At 59.9% G+C, this 25538-nt stretch overlaps 4 protein-coding genes across 7 annotated transcripts in view; 2 read left to right on the plus strand and 2 right to left on the minus strand.

Annotated features, from left to right (window-relative positions):
• Positions 1-3860: 3860 nt before the first annotated feature.
• Positions 3861-10989, plus strand: LOC143820754 (uncharacterized). Its single transcript, XM_077303959.1, has 4 exons — positions 3861-4195; positions 6703-6829; positions 8061-8162; positions 9343-10989. The coding sequence occupies exons 1-4, from the start codon at positions 4154-4156 to the stop codon at positions 10806-10808; spliced, it is 1737 nt and encodes a 578-aa protein (XP_077160074.1). The 5' UTR covers positions 3861-4153; the 3' UTR covers positions 10809-10989.
• A 932-nt stretch (positions 10990-11921) lies between these two features.
• Positions 11922-17368, minus strand: LOC143820755 (uncharacterized). Of its 4 annotated transcripts, none has more exons than XM_077303963.1 (4): positions 17038-17368; positions 14949-15585; positions 13826-14014; positions 11922-13664 (listed from the first exon to the last, which is right to left on the minus strand). In XM_077303963.1, exons 2-4 carry the CDS (start codon positions 15418-15420, stop codon positions 12598-12600), a joined length of 1728 nt encoding a protein of 575 aa, XP_077160078.1. In that variant the 5' UTR covers positions 15421-15585; positions 17038-17368; the 3' UTR covers positions 11922-12597. The 4 variants fall into 4 exon arrangements, with proteins under 4 accessions (XP_077160078.1, XP_077160077.1, XP_077160079.1 ...); XM_077303962.1 differs by lacking the exon at positions 17038-17368 and adding an exon at positions 16685-16748; XM_077303964.1 differs by lacking the exon at positions 17038-17368 and adding an exon at positions 16333-16424.
• A 759-nt stretch (positions 17369-18127) lies between these two features.
• LOC143820758 (cathelicidin-2-like) lies at positions 18128-20509 on the minus strand. Its single transcript, XM_077303968.1, has 4 exons — positions 20323-20509; positions 19526-19633; positions 18715-18798; positions 18128-18374 (listed from the first exon to the last, which is right to left on the minus strand). The coding sequence occupies exons 1-4, from the start codon at positions 20497-20499 to the stop codon at positions 18276-18278; spliced, it is 468 nt and encodes a 155-aa protein (XP_077160083.1). The 5' UTR covers positions 20500-20509; the 3' UTR covers positions 18128-18275.
• The window catches only part of LOC143820852 (uncharacterized), a 31333-nt gene continuing 24168 nt past the window's right edge, over positions 18374-25538 (plus strand). Inside the window, exons 1-2 of the mRNA XM_077304175.1 lie at positions 18374-20263; positions 22926-25523. Coding sequence (XP_077160290.1) covers positions 25350-25523 — 174 coding nt within the window. The 5' untranslated portion in view covers positions 18374-20263; positions 22926-25349. The remainder of the gene's footprint in view (positions 20264-22925; positions 25524-25538) is intronic.

Here is a 25538-nt window from a genome sequence, read left to right on the forward strand (position 1 = left end):
CACCTGGTCCAGAAGGTAGTATTGTGCCTGAGAACAGAGTTCTGTTCAAGGTGCCGGTTATGACCTTGAATGCTCCTCAGGGCCTGGCACCCACGTTTGAAGGATGGTATCCGTCCATATTTCCCTCTATGCCAACTTTGGGCGCAAAGTGGGCATCTCCTATCTCACCACTCAGGGTGGCCCATCCAGCCTTGTTCAGAGCCCCTGCCTTCTCCATCGTGGTTCCAGTTCTGTGGAATGGGCTCCCTAAAGAGAAGAGCTGGGGGGGGGGTTATACCCCACGTTTTACTACCTGAAGGAGATTCAAAGCAGCTTACATTTGCCTTCCCTTTCCTCTCCCCACAACGGGCACCCTGTAAAGTTGGTGAGGCTGAGAGAGCTCTGAGAGAACTGGGACTGGCCCATGTGGGGGAGTTTGGAATTGAACCCAAGATTAGAGGCTGCTGCTCTTAACCAATACACGGGGGGGAATCTTCAGGGACCTTCTGTTTGCCAGGGCTTCTGAAGGGGGTGTGAACGGCAGGCATTGTTGAAGAGAGGGTAGGTGGGAGTTTGCTATTCTGTTTTTAACTGGGTTGGGTGTTTTTTTAACTCTTATTGTCAGCCACTTTGAGCCACCATGACAGGCAGGGCATACCGGATTTCATGAATCAAAGTTCTGGTCACTCCAAGAAAAGCTGCAGGAAGGTCAGGCCGTGGAACGTTCTGCAATCCGCCTCCTGGGACTGAAATGGTCAGGGGAGCATCTTTTGAAAGGCTGCCATTCCAGCGCCAGCCTAGAAAGGTGGGCCAGCTACCCCCGTTCCTTGGTGACACCAGAGAAAGGAGGGGCAGGTAGAGACTGTGGATTTACTCATCAAAATGCCTCCTCACAAACGTAAAACGCAACAAGTGCAGGATTCAACCAGCGCTGCTTGAAAAGATGTCAGCAGGGAAGGATACAACGCTTTCTACGGGCCTCTGGGCTGAGCAATTATCCGCTCGCTCGTTGCTGATTTGCATACATAGATTTGGACACGTCTGCAGATTCAAACTTTCTCAGTTCCTGATCATTGTGGGTGCAGTTTAAGTAACTAATGCAAGTCAGAGGGGGTGGCACCGTTCCAAGGCAGCCCGGCAGTTTAAAGATATGCTCACGCCTGAATTTCTGAGTGGCTTTCGCGCCTCGGTTTCCAGTCTGTAACCTGCCATCTTGGAGCTTATTGATCCGAATATGGGAAACTGTGTGTGCCTTTTAGAGTGTGAGCAACCACAACTTCATCTTTCCCGGGGTCCCCCTGGGCACCACAACACCTGCGCACATCTTGTCTGGGGCCCACCAAGTATTTTTAGAAAGGGGGCACGGCCAGGTGGCACTTCTGCCCAGCAGGGTTCATATTGTGACATCTGGACGTGGCCTTGTAACAAGCTGGGTTTTGTTCTGGGCCTGCAAACTAGGCTTCTAAACCAGGGTTATTCAGGGGAGCCTTCAGGTTTACCACTCTCCGTGTAGGAGCGAGTCAGTGTCAGAGACCCCTTTAACACCACCAGAGCGTTACGCTTTTGTCTGAATACGCACATAAACGTGGCTGCACATGAAAGCTATGCCCAGAACTAAACTTTGTTGTTATATATTATTCAAATTGATAAATTGGGCTTAAAGCTGCTTCCAGATTCACACTTTGGTGACCCACCGGAATCAATGCCTCTGAGGCAGTGCATGCGCACGTAAACCTATGCCCAGGATTAAACTCTGTGGCTCTTCAAGGGTCTGCTTTGGACTGTGGCTTCAGACCAACAAAAGGCTGCCCACGAAATCCGGCCTCCACCTCGTGTGTGACAGCCTGCCTGGGCCCCGCAAGGGAGAGGAGGCAGAGGCACCCTTCCCTCTCCTCGGGGACCCTGGGAGACCTCAAGACGGGTGGTCTCATCCCCAAAACGCAGAGCTGGGAAGTTGTCTTTGAGTTTGGGAGGGTTGGCAGAGCTGGTTCCGAGGGCAGTGAAAGCAGCACACCAATGCAGTGGCGAGATCCTTGACCGTCCCTTCTGGGCCTGATACGGTCCTTTGGTGGCCTCATCTGGTTTCCTCCTGCTGCCCGTTTGCAGGACAGACGACACCCTCAGTGGGCGATGAGTGACCACAGAGAGCAGGGCCACACTGGCTGGCGCTGCGCACGTGAAGCTGCCTTTGAGTGCGCCACCACTGGCTACTCAGTCTGGCGTCTAAGGCAGAGGTCTTTCGCACGGCCGGATCCTTTCCCCTGGAGATGCCGGGGATTGAGCCTGGGGCCTTGCTTGCTAGCCTTGTCCAGTCCCCAGCAAGGAGGATTTTACCACATCTACATCCGCTCTCCGGGGAAGCAGGAGAGGGGTCAGATCATGGCCCCCCAACCCTTTTTGACCCTGTGAGCACCTTTGGAGTTCTGATGCGGGGTGCTGGGGGCAGTCACAAAATGGCTGCCATGGCAGGTGGAGCTAGCCACAAAATGGCTGCCCTAGTGGGGGGGGGGGAGTCGGCCACAAAATGGCTGCTGTCAAAAGCGGAGCCAACTACAAACGTCCAGGGAGTGAAGTTATATGTAACTTCAATAGGAACACTTCAACAATAGGGTGCCAACCCGAAGCCGTCCTGGGCCCATCCCCACCTCGCCCTGCTTGCCAAAAGCCCCTAGTGAGCACCAGAGTCGGGGCAGGGGTCCCACAGAGCGCATGTAGGGGACCCCAGAGTCAGATTCTCCTCACTGCTTGGGGGGCCAACCCAGAGGCAATATTTAGGGATGGTGCTCAGGGGGCTCCCCTGGGGAATGTGGCGCTTGAGAGGGGGGCGCAGGGGGGCAGAGCGCAAAATCTCGTGGGGGGGGGAGGGCTTTGCTTCAGCCGCACGATGCGCCAGTCAGATCAGGCAAATGGCGACACATGATGTGGTTGGACGGTGGCTGCAGTCCTCAATATGCTCCCAGTGATATATCTGGTAGAACCGGTTCACTTTGACACGGCTTATTTAGCCCCAGTTAGGATTTAAACCAGAGTCTCTGCTACACAGTTATTTTCAGTTGCTATGTTTTCCATCTTGATATAGCATTTATTTATTTATTTAGATCCCTCCTGCCCAATTGCAACTCCAAGTGGCTCGAAACATACAGCATTTGCTGGCGTATAAGACTACTTTTCCCCCCTGAAAAACATGCCTCCAAGTGGGGGGGTCGTCCTATACGCCGGGTGGCCTTCAGTTGGGATAGACATAGCTGCCCATAGTGGCCCATAGCACTGTATTTTGAGTGGAAATGTTGGGGGGTCCAGTCATCTTATACGCCGCAAATACGGTAATTTCCTCACAGCAACCCTGCGGGTAGGCCAGGCTGAGAGTTTGCAGCAGTTCCAAGGTCACCCCGTGAGCTTCCATGGTAGAAGTGAGGCTTCGAACTCGGGTCTCCCAGGATCCTGTCCTCCGCTCCGTGGCCGGCCATTGAGGCTTAGGGGGCAAACAAAACCGCGCTGAGCCGAGCTGAGCCTCTCCAGGCGTGACTGTGCGGGTGGCGAGGGCAGGCTATTCCCCCCCCCCCCCCCGAAGCCTGACTGCAGCCAGAGCGGCTCCTTGAGTCCCACATGGCTCCAGACACGCAAGGCTTATGAACGCCACCGATATAGGATGGGCCCTTCGCCATCCTAAAACAGGACCAAGCCCATAGGGCGGCTACGGCCGCTTGAAAGGTGCCACTTCTGCACCACCACCCAGCTGGGCCAGGGTGCCGCCTCCGGGCTGGGCATTGCTGGAGCCCGGGAGGAAGCGCTGGCAGAGAGGCGTGACCTCAGCGGGGTATAATGCTGTAGCCCCCCCCCCCGCCCGCCGCGCAGCCATTTTCTTCGGGGGCGGCCGGACCCCCCAGCGCCGCAGCCGGGCTCCGGAGGCCAACTGCTCGGGGGCGGAGGGGGCTCTGGCCAGGCCGGGCCCCCCCGGGAAGGGGCTCGTGCGGGGGGCGCGGGGAGAGGCGCGCGGGAGGCGGGCGGTTGCTCCGCTCGGGATCCGACCCCCGCCCCGGCCCCGGCCCCGGCCCCGCCTCCCCTCCCCTCCGGAACGCCCCGGGACCGCCCCGGGAAGCGCCCGCCGCTCCTCCAGCCCAGCCCAGCCCAGCCCAGGCCTCCCCTCCCCTCCCCTTCCTTCCCCGGCGGGGCCATGGCCGGAGCCGGAGCCGGAGCCGGAGCCGGCGCGCCCCAGGTAGGGCAGGCACTGCTGCGGGGAGCCTCGGCCCGGCCGCCCCTGGCCCCCTCCTCCTGCTCCTGCTGCTGCTGCTGCTGCTTGCGGGGCGCCTGCCTCCCTGGCCGAGGGACTCCCCGCAAGCAGAAAGCTAGCGCGGAGCCCCTTGGCTGGCCGCCCCCTCCCCTCCCCTCCCCTCCCGCCGAGCATCCCTGCGTGGCGGCCCCAAGTTCGCCCGGAAAGCTCCCATGGCGGCGGGGGGAGGGGGAGGGCGGCGTTATTCCCGGGCGGCTGGCTTTCTTCTTGCAAGGATCTGCCCCCCCCCTTCCCCGCGCCCAAGGGCGGCTGCGGGGGGCGTGGGGGTCCGGGGCCGGGCCGGGGGGCTGGCGTGGCGTCGGCGTTTCCGGAAAGCGTCCCGGGACCCCTCGGCGCGGCCTTTGCTGCGGGCTGCTCGCGAGCCGGGGCGGAACGGCGTCTAAAGGGACCGCGCAGCTCCTTCTCGGCTTCCCGTTTCGCTTTCAAAGCACAACGTCCTTTGGAGCCCCCGACGCGGCCCCCCATGGAGTCAGATCCCCCCCCCAATCCCAAAAGACAGAAAGGCCCGGCCCGGCCCTCACCCCCCCCCCCACTGGCCAGACCCAGGGGGGGCCAGAAGCCCTCCCCCCACCCCCGCGCCAAGAATGCCGGCCCCTGGCCACGTTTGCCCCTCCTGCGCCCGAGGCCCTCCCGCCCCCTCCTGCATGCGCCCCTGGGCCTTCCCGGTGGGGCGAAGGAGGCCTGCCTGGCACCTGCCCGGCACCTGCCCTGAGCTTCCTGCCCACTAACCCTCCCGCCGCTGGTTCTTGCACTGGCAGACAGGGAGACGGATTCCGTTCCCATCCCCCTCCATCCAAGCTCAAGAGCCCCACCGTCCTCCTCAACCTTTATTCACGGGGGAGTTGTTCCCATCCTCATTTCGGGTCTCCTTGTCTTCGTTTCTTGCCTCAACATCTGGCAGAGGCTTTCGGGAGCCCCAGACCTTGGCAGGGACAGGACCCGGCGGGGCCATCTGGGTTCTCTCTCTTGCTGCAGGGCGAGATATATCCCTTTGTCCATTGCACGTTAAACTCAGGGTGGCAGAGGCCATTCCCTCCTCCTGCTCGGCATCCACATAACAACCCTGCGAGGTAGGGATGCTGAGAGAGAATGCACCCCGTGAGCCTCATGGCTGAAGGGCGATTTGAACCCAGGCGTGACATTAACCCAGGAATCGTCAATGCCCCTCCTGCCCTGCCCGCCAAGCGTTTTTAGGAAGTGCTCAGGGCTTCTGTCAGCAAGTCTTGTGATTGGCTGGGCAGCTTTTTAAAAAGTTGCAGCTGCCCCCACAGCACAAGGCTCTTCACGGTGTGGCTGAAGGGACGCCACTGTGGCTGACTCTGCCTCTGGCAGCCATTTTATCGCTGCCCACTCCCCAAAGGGCCCTGCTCTAAGATCACCTGCCTGGGCTGCGACTCAAGCCGTAAATAGGGGCAGGGGTGGGGTGGAGTGGGGTGGGGGGAGAAGAGTTCACAAACCCCACCCACTCTGGGTGAGCAAGGAGGAGGAAGTGGCCGGCCAGTCAACTGGCGACCGGAAACACAGCCAGCCTGTCTGATGCTCAGCTGCAAGACAGTGTTGAGGCTGGCACAACCTGCTTTCCTTTGAGCCAGGCGGGAGAGTCTTCTGACATCGAGATCCAGGCCGGAGTCCGGTGGCACTTTTAAGACCAACACAGTTCCGTTTGGAGCGCCCCCTCCGGCCCTCTGCCCCCTCGAAGTGCTCCTTTCAGTAGAATGGCTCTTAACCTTCGAGGAGGGCGGCATAAAAATATGAATAAAATAAATAAATAAATAACCGTTTCAAAACGGTTGGCTCGAGAGCCAGGTGGAAAGTTTCCTGGGGCCCCTGGCCTATTGCCTACTCCCCTCGGTCTACTCGTGCCGTCAATGTTTGTGGCAAATTCTCTGGCTTGGGGGGCTTAGGCAGCAACCCAAACGGGTGGTCTGAGAAAGGCTGCATTTGAGACTCGGCAGGTCACCGAACTGCACTCTGGTTCCGTGAAGAGCGGGGTAGCACTGCATCCTCCGCCACCCTCATCGGAGCCCCTCTCCTGCAAGACCTGCACACGAGTAGGGGGAAACGGTAGTGACGTGGCAGCCCTGAATTACGGATTGGAAGTCCGACTTTCCCAGAAACAGATTCAGATGAGTAGCCCTGTTGGCCTGAAGTTGCACAATGCGGCCAGAGTCCAGTCGGGCACCTTGAAGGCCAGCCCAGATTTATTCAAGGCGGGAGCTTTTGAGTGCACCACATCCTCGCGCACTGTTTGCTTCTAACCCTGGTTGAAGCCGTGGCCACAATCCAAAAGCAAGACCCTCACGCAGGTCACTTGCAGGAACTAAATCTGGGGACTACCTTTCTCCTTTCTGACTTTGCTTTAAGATCTGTGGCTTTTAACACCTGGTCGATGAATGACACAGCTTTTAAAATGGACATGTTTCCTACTCCAGGTCCAGGTGAGGTTTGAGGACGTCATGGTTCGTTTCTCCGAGGAGGAGTTGGGCCTCTTGGAGAAGTGGCAGCGGGATCTGTACGTGGAGGTGTTGACGGACATCTACGAATCGCTGATCATCATAGGTAAAGAGACGCTCAGGATGGGGAGGTTCTTTCGGGGTGAGCCCCCCTCCCCATTATAAGCTAGAAGCTGCAGACCTCCCGGGATATCCACTGTTTATTTCTTGCATGGTATAAATGAGTTTGTGCCGTACGCAGAGTGGGGGGTCCCACAAGTGACACAGCAAAGCATTCCACAGTGGTGGCCAAATGGTGGCTCTCCAGGTGTCCGTGGACTACAATTCCCACGAGCCTTTGCCAGCATTCCGAAGGAGACTTCAGGCTCAAAGCCTCAGGGGGGGGGAGGGGCCTTGGTGCAGAGCTTGCAGCTGTAGAATTCACTGCATTTCTGACAGCAGGATGGAGACAGGGAGGGAAGAATGCATGTAGACCGTGATCAGAAGTGAGTGCCCCTTTCAGACGGCCTACGTAATCCGTTTTGGTAGCCGGTGGCCAACGGATTTGTTGTGTCATTTTGGAGGCAACCGGCTGCTAACGGATGTTCTTTACCTTTTCATACAAAGCCTGGTTGAACCGTTCTTGAGAGTAAACCGCTTTCTTCCGTGTTCACCTGTTCTTTGTGCTCCTGAATCGCTAAGGTTTAAATGTCCAGTTGCACCACGCCTTTTCCCTGCATGAATGCTCTAAGTCAGGGGTAGTCAAACTGCGGCCCTCCAGATGTCCATGGACTACCATTCCTATGAGCCTATGAGCGAATGCTGGCAGGGGCTCATGGGAATGGTAGTCCATGGACATCTGGAGGGCCGCAGTTTGACTACCCCTGCTCTGCTTTAGCGCTAGACCAGTACAGCATTTCACTGCTACAGTAGCACTCTGGAGCAGAGCTCATGGGAATCGTAGTCCAGGGACATCTGGAGAGCCAGTTTGGCCTCCCTGCAGTCTAGTGCTATAGCGCTTAACTTAGAACCTTCAAAGAAAAGTTTGAAAAAGATTTGCACGGTAAAAAAGCGTGGTGCTCTTTGAAATGGCCAGAGAGGTTTCATGACATTTGCTGTATGAAATCTCTTTCCTTGTATCGATTTAATAGGAACTAGCCCAACAATGGATACCACCTGGTTTAGAATGGTAATGTGGACGGTCTCAGGGTCATCTTCACTTACTTCTCCTGGCTGCTTGAGGCTGGTCCCGCCTTGAGCAGGGGGTGGGACTAGATGGCCTCTATGGCCCCTTCCCCCTCCGGGATTCAATTGTTGCATCCTTTACCACACTGGGTTCTCTTTTTCTCTGTGAGCAGGGAATCCAGTGACCTACTCTGACTTCATAGCGTGGTGGAAACAGGGTGAACAGCAGAACTGCCCGGGAAGCCAGGAATCCAGAGCAGTTGATTCTTCTGCAAGTGAGTGAAAATAAAAAAAAGGATTTGGGTCTGAGAACAGGAGCCAGAATCTACCCAGCTGCACCAAAAGCGAGAGCATGTTGTTGCAAGGGGCTGCAGTGGTTGAAAGGAGTTCTGCAGCCGTCAGCTTGTCCTGCATGCAAGGATATGGGATTTTTTATGGGGCCTGAGCGTTAAGTTTCATGAGTCAAGTTCTTGTTTGGGATTACAGGGGCTGGATCAGACAGATGGTCTTTCTAGTTCCTCTACCCCACAGTTGCCCCCAAGATGGCTGTTCCTTCTCGTGGCTTTAAAAGGGGAATGGGCAGGTTCACCTAGCTTGATGTAGTGGTTAGGAGCGTATACTTCTAATCTGGCGAGCTGGGTTTCATTCCGTGCTTCCTGGGTGACTTTGGGCTAGTCACAGTACTGATGAAGCTGTTCTGGCTGAGCAGGAATCTCAGGGCTCTCTCAGCCTCACCCACCTCACAGGGTGTCTGTTGTGGGGAGAGGAAAGGGAAGGCGATTGGAAGCCGCTTTGAGGTGCCTTCGGGTAGAGAAAAGCGGCATATAAGTACCCACCCTTCTTCCTCATGGAGGGGAGACTCCTCAGGGCCAGGTGGAAACTCCATGTTCCGAGGCAGTAGTCTTAAAGCCGCCCACCAGGATGCTGGACTAGGAGGACCTTTGATTCATAAAGCTGCAACTCCAGGTTGGGAAGTTCTGAACATTTGGGGTTTGGGAAGGGGGGGGCTCAGGGGGGTGTGATGCAGTGAAGTCCACCTTCTGAAGCAGCCATCTGCTCCACGGGTGCCGAACTTTGTCATCTGGAGATGCATCACAGTCCTGGGAATCTCTAGCCCCCACCTGGAGGTTGGCAACCATAGCCCATTAGTCTGACCCGACCGCTGCTTTTCATTCACAGAAGGCTTCAGAGCCGGACCCCGAGGCAGAGCCGGCTGCTCCAGCTGCTGCCTGTTTGGCCCCTCCCAACGCTGTGATTCCATCACATTCCTGGGAATGATGCCCCGGGTGGGCTGGGCTGGGGGAGGGGCAGGATGCTCACAAGGGCCTCCTCGGCCCTCCCTCCACCGGCTGGGCACCCCCTGCTCTGTGTCCTCCACTGGCCCCCTTTGGCAGCACAAATATGAGAACTGGAAGGCTGGTAATGATTCCTTCCCTATCCTCTTGTCTCCGGCAGACGAAGGACTTGGGCAGATGTCCTCTCCAGGGGATACCGAGGCACTGGATCCTCCCACGATCGTCCACTGCAGAGCTGAGGAAGAGGGGGCTCCGTACGGCGGGCCGGGGGGGGCCCAGGAGGACTCACACGGGCTGCTCATGGCTGACGGGGGCCCGCGGAGAGACGTGCGCATGCCACAGCTGGAAAAGGCCAGCCCCGCCCCCTCCCGGGACGCAGCCGCAGCACGAGAGCCGCCCGAATGCCCGAGAGCCCCCGGGGGCGGCCAGGCGGAGGGGAGGCCCCACCTCTGCACCGGCTGCGGGGCCCGATTCCGCCACTACCCGTGCTTCCTGCTGCACCAGCCCAGTCACGAGAAGGCCAAGGTCTGGCTGTGCGCGCACTGCAGCACCAGTTTCCTGTTCCGGAGCGACCTCGCGCTGCACGAGGAGAGTCACTTCAACGAAGCGCTGGGCGCCTGCTCCCGGTGCGGGGAGAGCTGCCTCTGCACGCCCTCCCTGCGCTTCCACTTCGCAGCCCGGCCGGAGAAGAGCGCGGAGGAGACCCAGGAAGGAGAGCTGCGTAGGGGAGGCCGGCCCGGGCAGGAGAAACCCTACGCCTGCTCTCAGTGTGGGGAGCAGTTCAGCCTGGAAGGGAACCTGCAGAGACATTACCGATACTGCTGTCCGGAGCGGCTGCAGAGAGGCGGGGAGAACCGGGAGCCGGACCGGCCGGCCCCCAAAGGGAAGCGCTCCAGACCTGCCTGTCCGGGGCCTCCTGCCCAGTGGGCCTGCTCCCTCTGCAGCGCAAACTTTCCCAGCAGGTACGGCCTCTTCAAGCACCGGCGGAGGCACCACGCGGGGGAGCGCCACCAAAGCGCAACGGAGAGCGACAGAAGCGTGAGCCTCAGAAGGCGCTTTGGTGGCCGCAGTCCCGTGGGCGTCACGAAGACGCTGCACAGGTGCCCTGACTGCGGGAAGCGGCTCCCTTTCAAAAGGCAGCTGGTCGCCCACATGAAAGCCCACGCCGAAGAGGGCCGCTGCCGGTGCACATACTGCGGGGAACGCCTGGGCTCTGGCGAGGGCCCGCGGATCCACCGGGAAGAACAGGCCCCTGCCGAGCAGCAGCCGGAGAGCTCCCGCGGGGCGCCGGGAGGGAAGGAGCTCCGCCAGTGCGCCGTGTGCGGCAAGAGCTTCAAGAAGTCCTACTTCCCGGACCACCAGGCGTGGCACGCAGGGGTGAGGTTCCGGTGCTCCCTGTGTGGCAAGAAGTCCAATTTCTACAGCTCAGCCTATCGCCACTTTCTGGCCCATCGGAAGGGGGGGGACTTTTCCACCTGCTCCGTCTGTGGGGCGGGAATCCAGTCCGAGAGGTGCCCCTGCGCCATAGAGAAGTTTCGCCTCACGCAGAAGCCGCCTCCCCACCCTCGGGAAGAGACGGGCCGGCCGGCAGCAGGCACCCAGGACTTTTCACCCAAGCCCGCCTGAGCCCTCAGCTCCGTGGGACGGAGTCCAGCTCCGAGGGGCGCCTGATGAGACCCTGGGGGGCTCACACCGGCGGGCAGCTGCTCCAGTGCTCGAGCCACAAGCTCTGCCCCTTGTTGGCCAGAAGCCCTGGGTGAGGGCGGCCCCCTCCCAAATAAAAAGGTCCAGAGTGGTTTGTTCCAAGCGCTTCTGTTCAACAAGGTGAATGAAGAAAGTATGCTGTAAACCCCTGCATGCAATTTCACTATCCCCACGCTCTCTGGCTGCCTGAGCATTTCCCCCTGGGGGTGGGGGACAGGCCACAATAGAGGTTGAGAACACAAGAGAGAAGCTACGCTGGCTCAGGCCAGGGGCCCCTCCAGTCCAACACTCTGTGCCACACAGGGGCCAAAACCCAGGGGCCATCAGGAGGTCCTCCAGCAGGGCCAGAACTCCAAAACCCCTCCCACTGCTGCCCCCCAAGCACCAAGAAGACGGAGCACCCCTGCCCCAGAGTGCCCCCCCATCCCTTTGTGCTCCAGATGTTTCTCCAACTCCCCCTTGAAGCCCCCTCTGCTTGTAGCTGCCTCCATTTCCTACCGGAGGGAATTCCATGTGCTAATTGCTTTTTTTTGGGGGGGGGGAGGACTTCGTTTGATCTGTTCTAAACCTCCCGGCTCAGCCATTTCCTCCGAGTTGTTCTGTGGGACAGGGAGAAATGTACTAGCCCCCCCCCCCCTTCTCGATACCATGCAGACTTCTGTAGGCCTCCAATAATTCAGGGGTTTGCAGAAACAGGGATTGCCTCAGGTTTGCCAGGAAAAGTGGCAGGTGGCAGGAAAAGAGGAACGCCCAACGTGGGTTGGACTGAGCGTCCCGGAGGGGAGGGTCATACCTGGGGCTAGAAGAACAAAGTAACTTGACGGCCCTTGAAGACACACATGCTAGTGCATAGTGCAGGGGGTGGGACTAGATGACCCTTAAGGTCCCTTCCAACTCTGTGATTCTAGAGCCAGGGCTGAAATTCACACTTTGGTTCGCTTGGTTTGGGGTTTTTTTGAAAAAGAATTTATAGATATATACGCAAAGGAGTCCATTAAATGATTTGCATAAAATGCCTGACCAACAGCAACTAAGAACCCTTAACCCCCCCCCCCCCCGAGCCACCAAGAGTATCAAGCCGGCTCACACTAACAGGCATCGAATTCTCCCTGGCACACGAATGCACGCACACACCCCTTTATGCACACGTAGGGCTCTCCTTCACGCACACCCCCTTCTGGCCTCGCCTCTGCAAGAGAGCAGATCTGCAGCCCCAGATGGACACCCAGCTCTGCGCCACGGAGCGTCACTGAGGGCCGGTGGGGTCGGCATCCTCCCAGGCCCATCCGCGCTGGCCTGTCTTGCCCCACAATGTTTTGGGGTTTACATTCAATGACAGGAGAGTCCGTTGTGCAACCATGCGGCCGCAGGGGCTGGTCCTGTCCTGTGCATCCCCACTCCAAGCGAGGCATCCGAGGAGGCTGAAGGCACAGGCCGCGGCCCCGATCCTTCCGCTGCACCTGCTCCCCCCCGGGGGCTCACGGGCTGTGGCCGGCCTTCCCAGAGAGGACATGCGCCCTGGTGCCTTATGCTCAAACGTACTTCCTCAGGTCACATATCCCTTCCCATCACACACACGCTCCCTCTCTCTCTCCCTCCAGGGCCTCAGTGCATCCCCCCATGGAGGACATCCTGTGCCTTCATATGCACACACGTGCGCATGCGCAGAGTCCGTGTCCGTTGGCCTGGCGCGAGCAGCGGCCCGTCTGGGCTAGCTATTTGCCACGAACAATCTCCTGTGTCTGGAGGCGGAGCCACGGGGGCGGCCCCGACCTCGACGGGGAATGCCACGGGGGCTTCTCGTGACCGCGGCTGCCTCTCCCCGGCCAGCGCCAACCGGGGGTGGTGGTCCAGAACGGCCCTCTTCGCTTTTGAGGGGGAGGAAGAGGGGGGCAGGATGGGGCAGGGTCTCCGTGGCGACCGCCTCAGGCGGCAGGGGCGGGGTGGCGGGCACGGGGAGGGTCTGGGACGCTCTCTCCTGCCGAGAGGCCGTCCTCTCCTGCCGCAAGGTCCTCAGCTCGTCGCGGATGTCGGTGAGGATTCCCAGCAGGCGGAACTGGAGCTCCCTGTCCCGGGCCCGCTCCTGCCGCTGCTGGGCCCTCTCCTGCTGCCACGCGGCCAGCTCCTGGTGGTACAGCCGGTCCCACCGGTCCTCCATGTCCATCAGGCTGGTCCTCCACGTTTCTCGCCTGCCCTCCCGCGGGCGCGAGCAGCCCATTTTCCGCGGCAGAGGCTGCGAAGGCGGCACCCGGTCGGCGTGGGGAGACTCGGAGGAAGGCAGCGACTCCTCCGTGAGAGCCCCGCCATGCAGCGGGGACCGCGACCGCGACGGCTCCTCCTCGGGCCTCTCCCACGTGGGGCCCATCAGGACCCGGGGAAAGGAGCCCCTCTCGGCACTCTGGCTGGCCGGTTCCTCCTCCTCCTCCTCCTCCTCGTCCTCCTCCGGCTGCATGGCGGGGAGCTCAGAGGTCCCCTCGCGGCCCCAGTCTGAGTGGGCGTCCAGGGAATTGAGGGGGTCCTCTGGCAGGGACGACACTGACCCCTGCGAGTTGCACCGGCGGATCCGCACAGCCTGTCGGCCAGACGCCCTCCCCTCTTCCTCAGCAGACAGCCGCGACTCCACGCCGATCCCGCCCTCCGTCTCCGGAGCAGCTCGCTCCTCCTCCTCCTCCTCCTCCTCCTCCTCCAAGAGGGACGCGTAGGACACCAGGGACTCGTTCCGCAGGGCAGGAGAGACGGCCAACATGTCAGGGCTTCGTAGCTCCGGCCCCGACTCGGCTGAAACGGGAGCGAAGGAATAGAATGAGCAGGGCTCCCCTCCCCAAGCACCCTTTGAATGGGCACTCTCCCAAGCGGCAGATGCGACCAGCACCGGAGGGAAGCACGGGTGTGTGTGTGTGTGTGTGTGTGTGTGTGTGTGTGTGCATGGTGACCCTTACCAGAGCTGCTCTGCCCTTCGCCTTTGCCGTAGTCACCGATCGCAGGCGGCTCAGGGCTCTGTCCGGCCAACCGTGGCCCCGCAGAGCCTTCCATGGCGGGCAGCGAGGAGGCCTGCCCGTTGGTGTCGATGAAGATGCCGGGCTGCAGGGGCACGAAGGACTGCTTGGACGCCCCCGGGAAGAAAATCTCTGCAGGAGAAGACCACCGCCAGCTTTAGGAGACCCCTTCCTCAAGCATCGCACCCCCCCCCACAGGGAAAGGGCGAGGGAGTGGGCAACAGGCTGTTACGCTAACCCTAGGCGGTTCGCTCCAGCCCCACAGGAGGCCCCGTCCCCCAAACAAGACAAGAGCTCCATGGGTGGGTGGGTGGGTGGTGCCTGTGGGATCTGGGCCGGCATAGCGATGAACTCAGCACGGCCTCCCTGCATTTTCTGAGCATTGTCTGCTCAGACTGGCAGCTGCTCTCTTCCCCTCCCCTCCCGCCTGGTCCTTGGAGCTGGAGATGCTGCCGGGGCTTGACCTGGGCACCTTCTGCATACCAGGCAGGGGCTCAGCCTTTGAATTATGGCCCCCACCCCGCGGCATCCCAGGCGGCATCCCCTTCTCCTGGGGAAAAGGACAGGGCTCCCAAGCACCACAGGCGTTCCCCAAGCAACGAGGGGACCCCGAGAAGCCGCTGCCTGGAGTGCCCGCCCCCTTCACCCCCACCCTCAGGGTCCCCAGCCCTTCCAGCTCCCAGAATGCCTTGGGCCTCTGCCGGAGACATCAGCGGCCACACAGCTCCAACCTTCCGAGGAGGACGGCCGGGAAAGAGAGGCCCAGAGGACAGAGCCGGCTGCTTCCCCGTCAGCGTGATCCCGGCCAGCCCTGCCGCGGCTTCCACACACGTGGGGTCAGGGGCTGGCAGGGGCCGCTTGCGGGGGGGGGGGGGTTGCCACACGGGGAGAAAGGGCACAGAAAGCTCACCCTCCGGTGTGGGCAGAAACAGCCTTTGCCTCCCCATGGGGGGGGGGGGGGTCGTGCCCTTTCAACCCACCCTCTGTGCACTCCTGCCACCCGGTGGAGCCATGCCGCTCCATCGAGGCACCTTGTGCGGGGGGTGCAAGCACACCTGGGACTCACCTGGGTCCAGGACGATCTCTGGCTCGGAGTCATGGGTGGGCTGGAGGAAGGTGGAGGCCACCATCTTCTCGAGGGGGGTGAGGCGGGGCTTGTGGGGGGGCCCCGGCCGGTGGAGCGGGAGGGGCTTCTTGGCCGTGATCTTCTTCTTGACGTCCAGGCGCAGGTCCCGCCATTTGTGCTTCAGGTCATCGATGGAGCGCTCCGTGTAGCCCAGGAAGTTGACCCGGCTCTGGATCTGCGTCCACAGCTGTTTCCGGCGGACGGGGTGAGCCCGGAAGGACTCCGAGCCATACAGGGCGCTGAAGTGGCGCACCACGTTCCACACCAGCGTCTCCGTCTCGTCGTTGGAGAAGTTGGCCTTCCTCTTCCGGCCGGTCGCATGGGCTTGCGAGGCCGCGGCTGAGGTGGAGGGGGGAGAATCAAACTGCGGTCCCCATTTGTCTCGCTCCCTCTCCGCCGCCGAGGGAAACATTGGGGTCCGTGGGCCGGAGGGAGCCGGAGGAAGGGGGAGCCAGAACGGCCCCTCAGGCAGCCCCGGCGGCAACGCGAAGGGCTCCAAACGGTCCCTGGCCAGAGACCCCCGACCCCATAAGGAGGGTCAGCGGCATGGAGTCAGGAAGCCTCGCCCCAAAGAGCCCTGAAAACAAAGAGCAAACCAACATGAGCACAAGGGCAGAGCATGACCCCCGCGGTGCCCACACTCCCGTCCCAAAAACAAGATCCCCAACGGCTGCTTTCCAACATCCGGTAGCCACTAAATCTTGCATATGCAGGCTGATTCACTCCCTCCCTAATGATATAAGGCTCTGCAGGGCCAGCCACAGGGCAGGGAGGCCGAGGCCTTCCCCAATGCTGCCTCCGGGATCCAGAGAATCAGGGCCGGGCTCTGCTTGGGTCCCTTGGGTGCAGCAGCCCTGCCGAGGAGTCTTGGGCCAAGCTTTTGCTCTGGACTCATTGTGGCCTGCAGACGGGCCTTTCCGATGCCCAGAGCGTCTCTCCACCGGCGGTAGAGCAGTGAAGAGCGCCAGGCTGGGGGGCTTTGGTTCGAATATCCGCTCATGCCACGGAAGCTTGCTATGTGACCTTGGGTGCATCTGTTTCTCTCGGCCTAGCCTACCTCACACGGTTGTTGGGAGGATAAAACGGAGAACACTGAAAGCCGTTTCGGTCCCCACTGGGTTGGAAGGTAGGATGCAAGGGGCGATTAAGCAATTTGAAATAATTTAACGTCACGCATTGTCTGGCCGAGGGCCCTCGGGTCACAAAGGCTGGTGCCGGGATAAACATCGCAGCAGCTCATACTGGCAGAGAGTTAAAGGGTGTGGAGATCCCGGGTTCAAATCCCCCGAAGCTGGCCGGGTGACCTTGGGCAGACCCGCCCTACCTCGCAGGGTTGTTGTAAGGCTGGCACAGAGGAGAGGAGGCGAAGGAGGTCTCCAGCGGCAGCCTGCGGATGAACGCGGGGCAGAGACCCGACCCGACCCACCCGGGCTTCGGCTGGGAAAGCCCCCCCGACCCCCGACCCCCTCCCTCCGGCCCTTGTCCGGAGGGGCCCCCGCGCAGCACGGCGGGGCGATCCGGGGCGATCCTGGGGGCCGCGCGGCAGGGCTCCCCCCTTCCCTCCCTCCCTCCGGCCGGGCCTGTGCGGGGAAGGCCGCGCGCTCCCGGGGCGCCCCTCCTGCCGCCGCGCAATGGTGCCCGCCTGGCCTGCCGCCCGGTGCCCGCGGCGCCCTTACCCGCCCCGCTGCCGCCGCTGCCGCCGCCTCCCTCCGCCGGGCCCTTCCCGGAGCGCCCCGCGCCCGCCCCGCCCGCCCGCGCTGGACCAGGAGGAGGAGGAGGAGGAGGAGGGCCCGGCGCCGACTTCCTCCCTCCCGCCCTCCCCTTCCCGCCGCCCGGAGCGGCCGCTGCCCTCTGCTGGAGCCCGCCGGCCCGGGAGGCTGCAGCCACCACCGCCGCCGCTGGATCGCGCATTGCGCCGCGCAAGTCCCGCGCACGAGGAGCGCCACGAGGAGCGCATCCCTCGCGGAATCCGGCGCCACGCAGGGAGCCCCATAGCCGGCCGCCTGCCCCCCCCCCGGGCGCCCCCCACCTCCGAGCCCGGCCTGCCCGCCAGACGCCGCCGCGCACGGCGATCCTGCCGCTGGCCTTCCGCCTTGGCCCTACTGCGCTTGGGCGCGACCCCTGCGGACAGAGGCCCTCCGGGGAAGTTGGAGCCGCCGCAGCGCCAAGGCCGGGCCGGAGCCTCGGCGACCCGAATGGTCTGCTAACCCCCCCCCCCCCTTCGCCCAGCCTTCCCTCCTTGGGCTCCGGACAGGCCATCTCGGAGGCACCAGCCGCCCTCGCTCGCATCCGCTTGGGAGCGAGGGGTCTCGGGGGGGTCTCGGGGCGGAGGCGGCAGGGCCCTGCCAGGGGCTGGGGAGCGGCCTGAAGGGGGCAGCAGACACCCACTCCCTGACCCCCGCACGTCCTGCTCATGGGCACAGGACCCCAAGGCCCATCTTGCAGGTTGGCCCTGGAGGCCCCCAGGAACGGGCATTTGGCGAGGGTGTCGTGAGGGACCCCTGAAAACACGCCCCCCCCCCCGAACCATGGCCCCAGCCATAACCCGAAGCTCCCCCCTAGCCTTAGCCCTTGCAAATCCCCACGGACGGGCGGGGGGGGGGGCTGCGTAAGGCAATGGCTGGTGGGGGTCTCGAGGCCCCCTGAGTGAGGGACGTCCCAGGCGTTGGCCAAGCCAGCAAGCCTCCTGCTCTTTGCCGGCTGCAGGCTCCCCCTTGGGAACGACGGCAGGCCCTGGGTAAGAGGAGACTCGGAGATGCCCAAGAGGGCAAGGGGGAAACAGGCGTCTGCACTGCCAACATGCTGACTTGACAGCCCTTCCTTGGCTTGCCCCCCATCTGCCCTGCCCCGGGTGCCTGGGGGAAGCGTGATCGAGCCCGATCCGGTCAGAGCCCAGAAGCTAAAGAGGGTCAAGCTCCTGGCTGGAATTGGCATGGGAGGGAAGCCTGGGGGGGGCTGGGGGGGGGCTACGCAGAGGCCGGCAGTGCAAACCAGCCCTTGCTTTGGAAAGCTGAGTCAGCTGAGCCTTGACAGCAATTGAAGGGGGTTTCTGATGGGCCAAAGGTCAGCAGGGACTCTTCCCCCCCTTGGTGCACCCCTGTCTCAGCACCGCAGGGAGAAACGTTATCGCAGGCCCTTTATTTCAGGGGGGCGTCTGACATGAGCCAGGGGAGAAGGGAGGGGAGGCATCGGGGGGGGGGTCCAGGTGGCCAGAGGTGCCCCCTCCCTCTGGGGGCGATGGGTTGAGCTCTGCGTCTTCTCTCTCTCTCAGCTGGCCAGGACGGTCATGACCATCCTCAGTATCTTGGCGGCCTTCCGCAGCTTCTTCTTCCATTTCTTGAAACGGCCTCTCGTCATCCGATGCAGCTAGAATGAGGTGGGGGAGGGGGAAAGAGGCGCTGCAGGAGAAGGTTTCCACGGTGGCCATCCCCACTCACTAGGCTCGCCAACCTCCAGGTGGGGCCTGGGGATCTCCAGTTCCTCCGGAGAAAATGGCTGCTTGGGAGGGTGGGCTCCATAGCATTATGCTCCCCTGAGGTCCCCCCTGCCCCGAATGTCACCCACTCCTGGCTCCACCCCCAACGTCTCCAAGGCTTCCCCAACCCAGAGGCCTCCGTGGAAGGATCCAGAGGGGCCTCGAGGCCTATTCTGCTGCCGCTGCTGCCGCTGCCCCCTCAGAAGCCCCCAGAGCGAGCCCCAGCCCTACCTGCCGGCCCACGTCCTCACACTGCACCACCATCTCGGGCGGGCTCCTGGCGGTGGAATAGAAGCCGGAGCAATTGCGGTGGAGCTGCAGAGACAGGAAGGAGCCCGGGGGCTTCTGAGCACAAGCCAAGCGGGGGCCCGGCCGGATCCGCTGGGAGGCACAGCCGTCCACGAAGCCGCAAGGCCTCTTAGCTTGGGCCCCCCAAACCTCCGGAGCCTGTGGACGTGCCTGGGAATCCGGCCCAGCCCGGGGGGCACACCCACCGATGGAGAACCCGCCACCTCCCGAGGAAGCCTGTTCCACTGAGGAACCGCTCTGACTGCCAGGAGCAGTTAGATATTAAAGACTCTGCGGGCAAGAACTGTTTAACGTTAACCTGGAAGGAGCATAGCCGCTCTTCTGTGAACTGTCACATTTACTGAGCCATGTGGTTTTTGCCCCTGCTGGAATACATGCTTCAGTGGGTGTGGCCACTTGGTTAGCCTGGCTGCCAGTTGATGGGAAAATAAATCAGTCATGAGTCAAAGCCCCCCCCTCCCCCATCAGCACTGATACTTGGCAATTGGCATTAGTGATGCTTCATAAAAGAGCTAATTATAATTCTGCTGCATTTGCTGGATGTGGCGAACGGTGCAGGACGGACATTCGCAAGCCCGTTTCCCGCAGCCCGGAGGCCTCGCTGGAAAGCAGGGATTTCCGGGCAGCTGAGTTCTGTGCTCAGCCCCGACTTTGGTGCTTCTGCAAGGCAACGTCCCTTCCCTGCAGAGTGAACCGGCTCTGGCTGACCTGCAGATGAACTGGGAAGCCTTACCCCGTGGGCTTTGTAGTCACACCGGTCAATGTCCGAGCTCTCCCTCACTGGGCACTCCGTCTCTTTAATGGAGAATCTCAGCGGCTGGGCAGAGGGGGCAGACGGATCCTGAGAAGGGGTTAAAGGAAAGGCTCGTATCATACCTCCTGCTGCTTAAAAATGGAGTCCACTGGCTGCTGGGGAGGCCAGCCTCCAGGTGGGACCTGGTGATTCTCCAGACTCCAGAGATCAATCCCCCTGAAGAAAACAGAGGTCTAGGAGGGGGGACTCTGTGGCCTTGGGTCCCACTGAGGTCCTCCCCAGGCTCCATCCCCTAACCCCCCATTTAGAGCTGGCAGCCACACCTTCCCCAGCCTTTGCCAGTGATTGAGGGGGCTGGGATTTGGCCTCACTGCCACAGCCCCCCCCCCCCTTGCAAAGCTGCCTTTTTCTCCAGGGGTAACTGATATTTGCCATCTGGAGACAAACCGTGATTCCCCAGCTGTCACCCAAGGGTGGGCATACCTGGGTGCAGGACCAATGCCACCTAAAAAAGGGAGAAATATTCCTAGGGAGAAATGTGGAGTTCTTCCCAGCCCGGATGTGGCAAAACTGGTTTTCCCAGTTTCTGTGCAATGCCCACTTTTGGTGCAGAAGAGAGCGCTTCAGTGATCACCCTTCAGAATCGGAGTTAACCAACATTGGCTGGTCTCTGGGAGCAGGATCCGCATCGGCAGCCCTGATCCTGCTGGGAAATGGGTGAGTGCAGAATCCCCCCTGGACGGGCTCCCAGCGAGGAGGCTCTGCCGGCCACTCACCCAGCCGGGCTGCAGCTCTGCTTCCAGCAGCCGGAAGGCGTTCCTCAGGCCAGACTCCCGGTTGTGGCTTTGAACAGCAGAGGCCAGGGCTTGCTCATAGCTCAGTGGCGCAGGGGGCACCGGGTTTGCCACAGCTGCCCCCAGGAGCAGCACCAGTGCAGCCCAGACGGCCTCCATCCCGGCTTGTCGCAAGTGTGTGCTTGTGTGCTGCAAACTCTGGCTCCTTTTATAGCCCCCCTCCCCCCCCCATTCAACTACTTGCAGCTTACGTGTCTCTCTCTGCCCTCTGCAGGAACCGCCTGTGGTTGGCCCTTCTACCAGGGTGGGAGATCAGTTGGATGTGGGGAGAGGAACCGTGAAATCCTGGATTCTGCTTGCAAAGCAGCCCACAAGGTGGCATGGGAGGGGATCACCTTGCTGGGAGGCTGTGGGGAGGGGGAGCTGTGCAGGGTAGCCCCTGGCCTAGGAGCTCAAGGGGTCCCTGCTGTCCAACTGAGGTCATCCTTAGAAAGTGAGGGGTTTTGGGTATCCCTCTTTTCATGTCTAAAGGAGTCCCAAAGCAGCTGACAAACCCTTTCCCCTTCCCCTCCCCACATCAGACCCCCTGTGAGGGAGAGAACAGCTCTGAGAGAACTGGGACTGGCCCAAGGTCACCCAGCTGGCTGCATGTGGAGGAGGAGCGGGGAATCGAACTGGGCTCGCCAGATTAGACGCTGCCACTCTTAACCACCACGCCGTGCTGGAACCAGGGCTGCCTACAACATATCTGTCTATTAGTTCTCCTCAGCCACCATGGCTGGTAGCCATTCATCCATTTGTCCTCTCTGAATCATAGAGTTGGAAGGGTCCATAGAGGCCATCTAGTCCAACCCCCTGCTCAACGCAGGATCAGCCCTAAGCATCCTAAAGCATCCAAGAAAAGTGTGTATCCAACCTTTGCTTGAAGACTGGCAGTGAGGGGGAGCTCTCCACCTCCTTAGGCAGTCTATTCCACTGCTGAACTACTCTGACTGTGAAAAACTTTTTCCTGATATCTAGCCTGTATCGTTGTACTTGTAGTTTAAACCCATTACTGCGTGTCCTCTCCTCTGCAGCCAACGGAAACAGCATCCTGCCCTCCTCCAAGTGACAACCTTTCAAATACTTAAAGAGGGCTATCATGTCGCCTCTCAACCTCCTTTTCTCCAGGCTGAACATTCCCAAGTCCCTCAACCTATCTTCATAGGGCTTGGTCCCTTGGCCCCAGATCATCTTCGTCGCTCTCCTCTGTACCCTTTCAATTTTATCTACGTCCTTCTTGAAGTGAGGCCTCCAGAACTGCACACAGGACTCCAGGTGTGGTCTGAGCCCCTGAATCTATCTCACCCCCTTTGAAAGCTGCTTCTTCCTGTGGCCATCAACACCTCCTCTGGCAGCAAACCCCAACTTTTGAACCACTCTCTGGGTAAAGGAGCACCCAGTTGCTTTGGGGAAGTAGGAAAGAAAAACAGCATGGAAGCCAGGATCCAGGAGCAGGGCCCCCGTCACCCGACTGTGTGTCCCCCCCCTGCTTTGAATATCAGAAGCCCCTACCAGGAAAGTCCTGCTGGTCTTTAAGGCTCTCCTCAGCCCAGCTCTTGGGTTTCCACGGCCGGCCAGGGCCCAAGAACCTTGCCTGGGAAAGCTTTCCTCATCAGCCCACCCGATCCCTGAAGGACCTGCGGAGGTTCCACTTCTTCAGAGCTTCGGTTGACGTGGCCAAACTGAGAGCAAGGTTTGTGGTGGGCACCTTGCACAAGACATTCCCCCCCAAAGCAACTGAAATCCAGGCCCAAATCATTAACCCCTTCAGCATGGTGTGGTGGTTAAGATTGGCAGCCTCTAATCTGGAGAACTGGGCTTGATTCCCCACTCCTTCACATGCAGCCAGCTGGGTGACCTTGGTCCAGTCCCAGTTCTCTTAGGGCTGTTCTCACAAAGCAGTTCTCTCAGAGCTCACGGACCTCACAGGGCGTCTGTGGTGGGGAGAGGGAAAGGTTTTTGTAAGCTGCTTTGGACTCCTTTGGGAAAGCAGGATCTTCAGAGGCCATGTTTGCGAGCTACGACTGAGCCTCGGAAAAAAGGGTTCGTGGGCTTCCCACGCCTTTAAGGTCAACTGCAGAGAACAAGCTGGGCTCTCCTCGGCAAGATGTGCTTCTCCCGCTTGAAGTGTGGCCACACTCCCTTTCCAGCCGGCGATGGGGGAGACTCTCTTCCCAGTAGGGTTACCCCCCTGCAGGTGGCGGCTGGGGATCCCCTGGGATTACAATTGATCTCCAGATGGCAGAGATCAGCTGCCTCCTGTGGAAGGTGGAGTCTATGGCATTGTCATCTACTGAAGTCTCTCCCTCCATGGAAGCAAGGGGGCCAATCAGTCAATCAGCCAGCCAGCCAGAGCAGGCAGGCTCTTTCCAAAGAAAAAAGACGTGTGTGTGTGTGTGTGTCGGGGGGGGGGCAGCCAATGGGGGCAGAATGAGTGCAATTGGCAACGTAAATTATCAATAACACTAAACTTCTCTCTATCGGTACCTCCAACAGAGCCAGGGTTGAAACACTAAAACATCCTCTCACGTCACTTTGTTTAGGCTCCCTCCCACCTTTCGCTGCACAAAGAGAATTCTTGGACCACGAACTCAGTCACAGGACCGATCCTAGCCCGAAAACTTGCTGACGTTACACTTCAGTCTTCACGCTGAGGCCAAAGTCTCTTCCGCGGTCACCTCTGAGCTCTGCCTTCTACAGCTTCTGCATCTGGCATCAACCGCTTGTCCATGAACGGCCAGGACATCCCTCGGTTGGCATAGGGCCCCGATGCTCGTGGGGTCTTGGGGCAACTGCCCGGTGTGGGCCTGCATCACGACAGCCCTGCAAAGACCCCGCAGCTTCATGCCTCAGTCCGCTCCCAAGCATTTCCTCTGTCACCAGATGGGTTAAAACGGTTGTTGTTAAGTCGTGTCCGACTCATCGCGACCCCATGGACAATGATCCTCCAGGCCTTCCTGTCCTCTACCATTCCCCGGAGTCCATTTAAGTTTGCACCGACTGCTTCAGTGACTCCATCCAGCCACCTAATTCTCTGTCGTCCCCTTCTTCTTTTGCCCTCGATCGCTCCCAGCATTAGGCTCTTCTCCAGGGAGTCCTTCCTTCTCATGAGGTGGCCAAAGTATTTGAGTTAAAATGGTATGGCAGGCCAAATTGTTCTTCCTTGTCTTTCCCCTCCTGCTGCCTTGGCTGCCCGGGGGTGGGAGAGATTGTTGAACACTCATTAAAAGAACTTCTAAATGCAAACATCAACTAATCCCTAGAATAATTTCTTCTTCGTCTTCCACACTGGGGAAAGATACAGAAGTGACACCTGGTAGAAAAGCTCATAATAAACCCCAGCATGGCGTCATGGTTAAGAACAGCGGCTTCTAATCTGGCAAGCTGAGTTTGATTCCCCGCTCCTCCACATGCAGCCAGCTGGGGGTGACCTCAAGCTCCTCACAGCCCTGATAGCACTGTTCTCACAAGAGCAGGTCTCTTAGGACACTCTCAGCCCCACCTACCTCACAGGGTGCCTGTTGTGGGGAGAGGAAGGCATGCCACTCTGAGACTCCTTCAGGTAGAGAAAAGCGGGGTATAAAACCATCTCCTTCTCCCTGGACAAAAGAGGAGGGCTCCCATTGACAAGGTCTGCAGAGAGGCAGACACTTTCTAAATTCACAGAAGGCACACAAATTCTGTGTCCGTCCTGCAGGGTTGTGTGCATGCATAGAATTCTAGCAGGCCTCTACATCTGACAGAGATTTCTGGCCCAGGAGCAGTGGTCTATAAATGCAATTAATAAATTAATAAATAAGACAACCAGCATGGTGAAGCAGTTAAGAGTCCTGGACAAAGATCTAGGAGACCCAGGTTCGAATCCCCGGTCTGCCATTGAAGCCTGCTAGCTGGCTTTAGGCTCGCCCACACTCTCAGTCTGACCTACCCAACAGGGTTATTGTGAGGAAGAAATGGAGATGAGGAGAATAAGGTAAGCCACTTTAGGTCCTCACTGGGTAGATATCTGGGCCATAAATTAAGTCAATAAACTGACACATAGAATGAAAGAGCTGGAAGGGGCTATAGAGGCCATCTAGTCCAACCTCCTGCTCAGTGCAGGATCAACCTGTCAGTCCATACTGGATTCACACCTGCAAAAACTTGGGAGTCAAAACCATTGGGAGTTCTGCATTTACTCCGCTGAAATAGGGGCCATGGCTCAGTGACAGAGCCTCTGCTTGGCCCACAGAAGGTCCCAGGTTCAGTCCCTGCCATCTCCAGCTGAAAGGACCAGGCAAGGGGTGATGGGAACGGCCTCTGCCCGAGACCCCCGAGAGCGGCTGGAAACCTGAGCAGACAAAATTGCCCTCGCCTGGTCTGACTCCATTTAAAGGGGGGAAAATTGATTTGTAAACCCCCGTATCCTTGTTGGCTTAGGGTGGATAACAACGTTAAAGACAGTACCTAATAAGTAATAAAACAGGCCCTTCGTAAAAAGAGCCTCCTGCTTTTACATCCCCCTGGGGGCTGCCCAGAGTTAGGGGGTCTCACACAGTGGACGGTTGTTCGAGTCGGCAGTTTCACGTTCTCCAAGTCCAAACCGAAGGGAACTTGAGTGCAAAGGTCTTTCTCTGGGGAAACTCCCTGTGGATCGTGTCTTTAGCAGCCATGCCTTCTCCTGCTGAATCGATCGCTTGGGGGACAGCCCATCCGTTGGCTCCCGGATCCAGCAGGAGAAATCCTCGGCTCTTGCACAAGCCTCCCCCAACGGGACCCACCGGGCTCTTTGGCAAGGCAAGGCGAGGATTTCAGCAGTTCCTCTTCCCACATCCAACGGCTCTCCCACTTGGGCAAACTGGCCGACCACGGGCATTTCCACAGCCGGAGGGACGTTAGCCCACCAGGGCCCAGCCCCCCTGGGAGAAGGGTATAAAAAAGCCACCTGGGGCTGGGTTGGGTGCGAGGCATCACCGACGGAAGCCGAGATGCACCACTGCTGGGCACTGCTGCTGGTGGTGGGGGCGGTCACGGCAGCCCCCACCAAGCCCACCCTCCTCAGCTACGAGCAGGTCGTGGCTTCCGCAGTGGCCACCTACAACCGGGACCTGGGTGCGGAGAACGCCTTCCGGCTGCTGGAAGCTGAGCCCCAGTCGGATTGGGTGAGTAGCTCAGGG

The sequence above is a fragment of the Paroedura picta genome, chromosome 11 (assembly GCF_049243985.1).
Source record: "Paroedura picta isolate Pp20150507F chromosome 11, Ppicta_v3.0, whole genome shotgun sequence".
Taxonomy (NCBI): Eukaryota; Metazoa; Chordata; class Lepidosauria; order Squamata; family Gekkonidae; genus Paroedura; species Paroedura picta.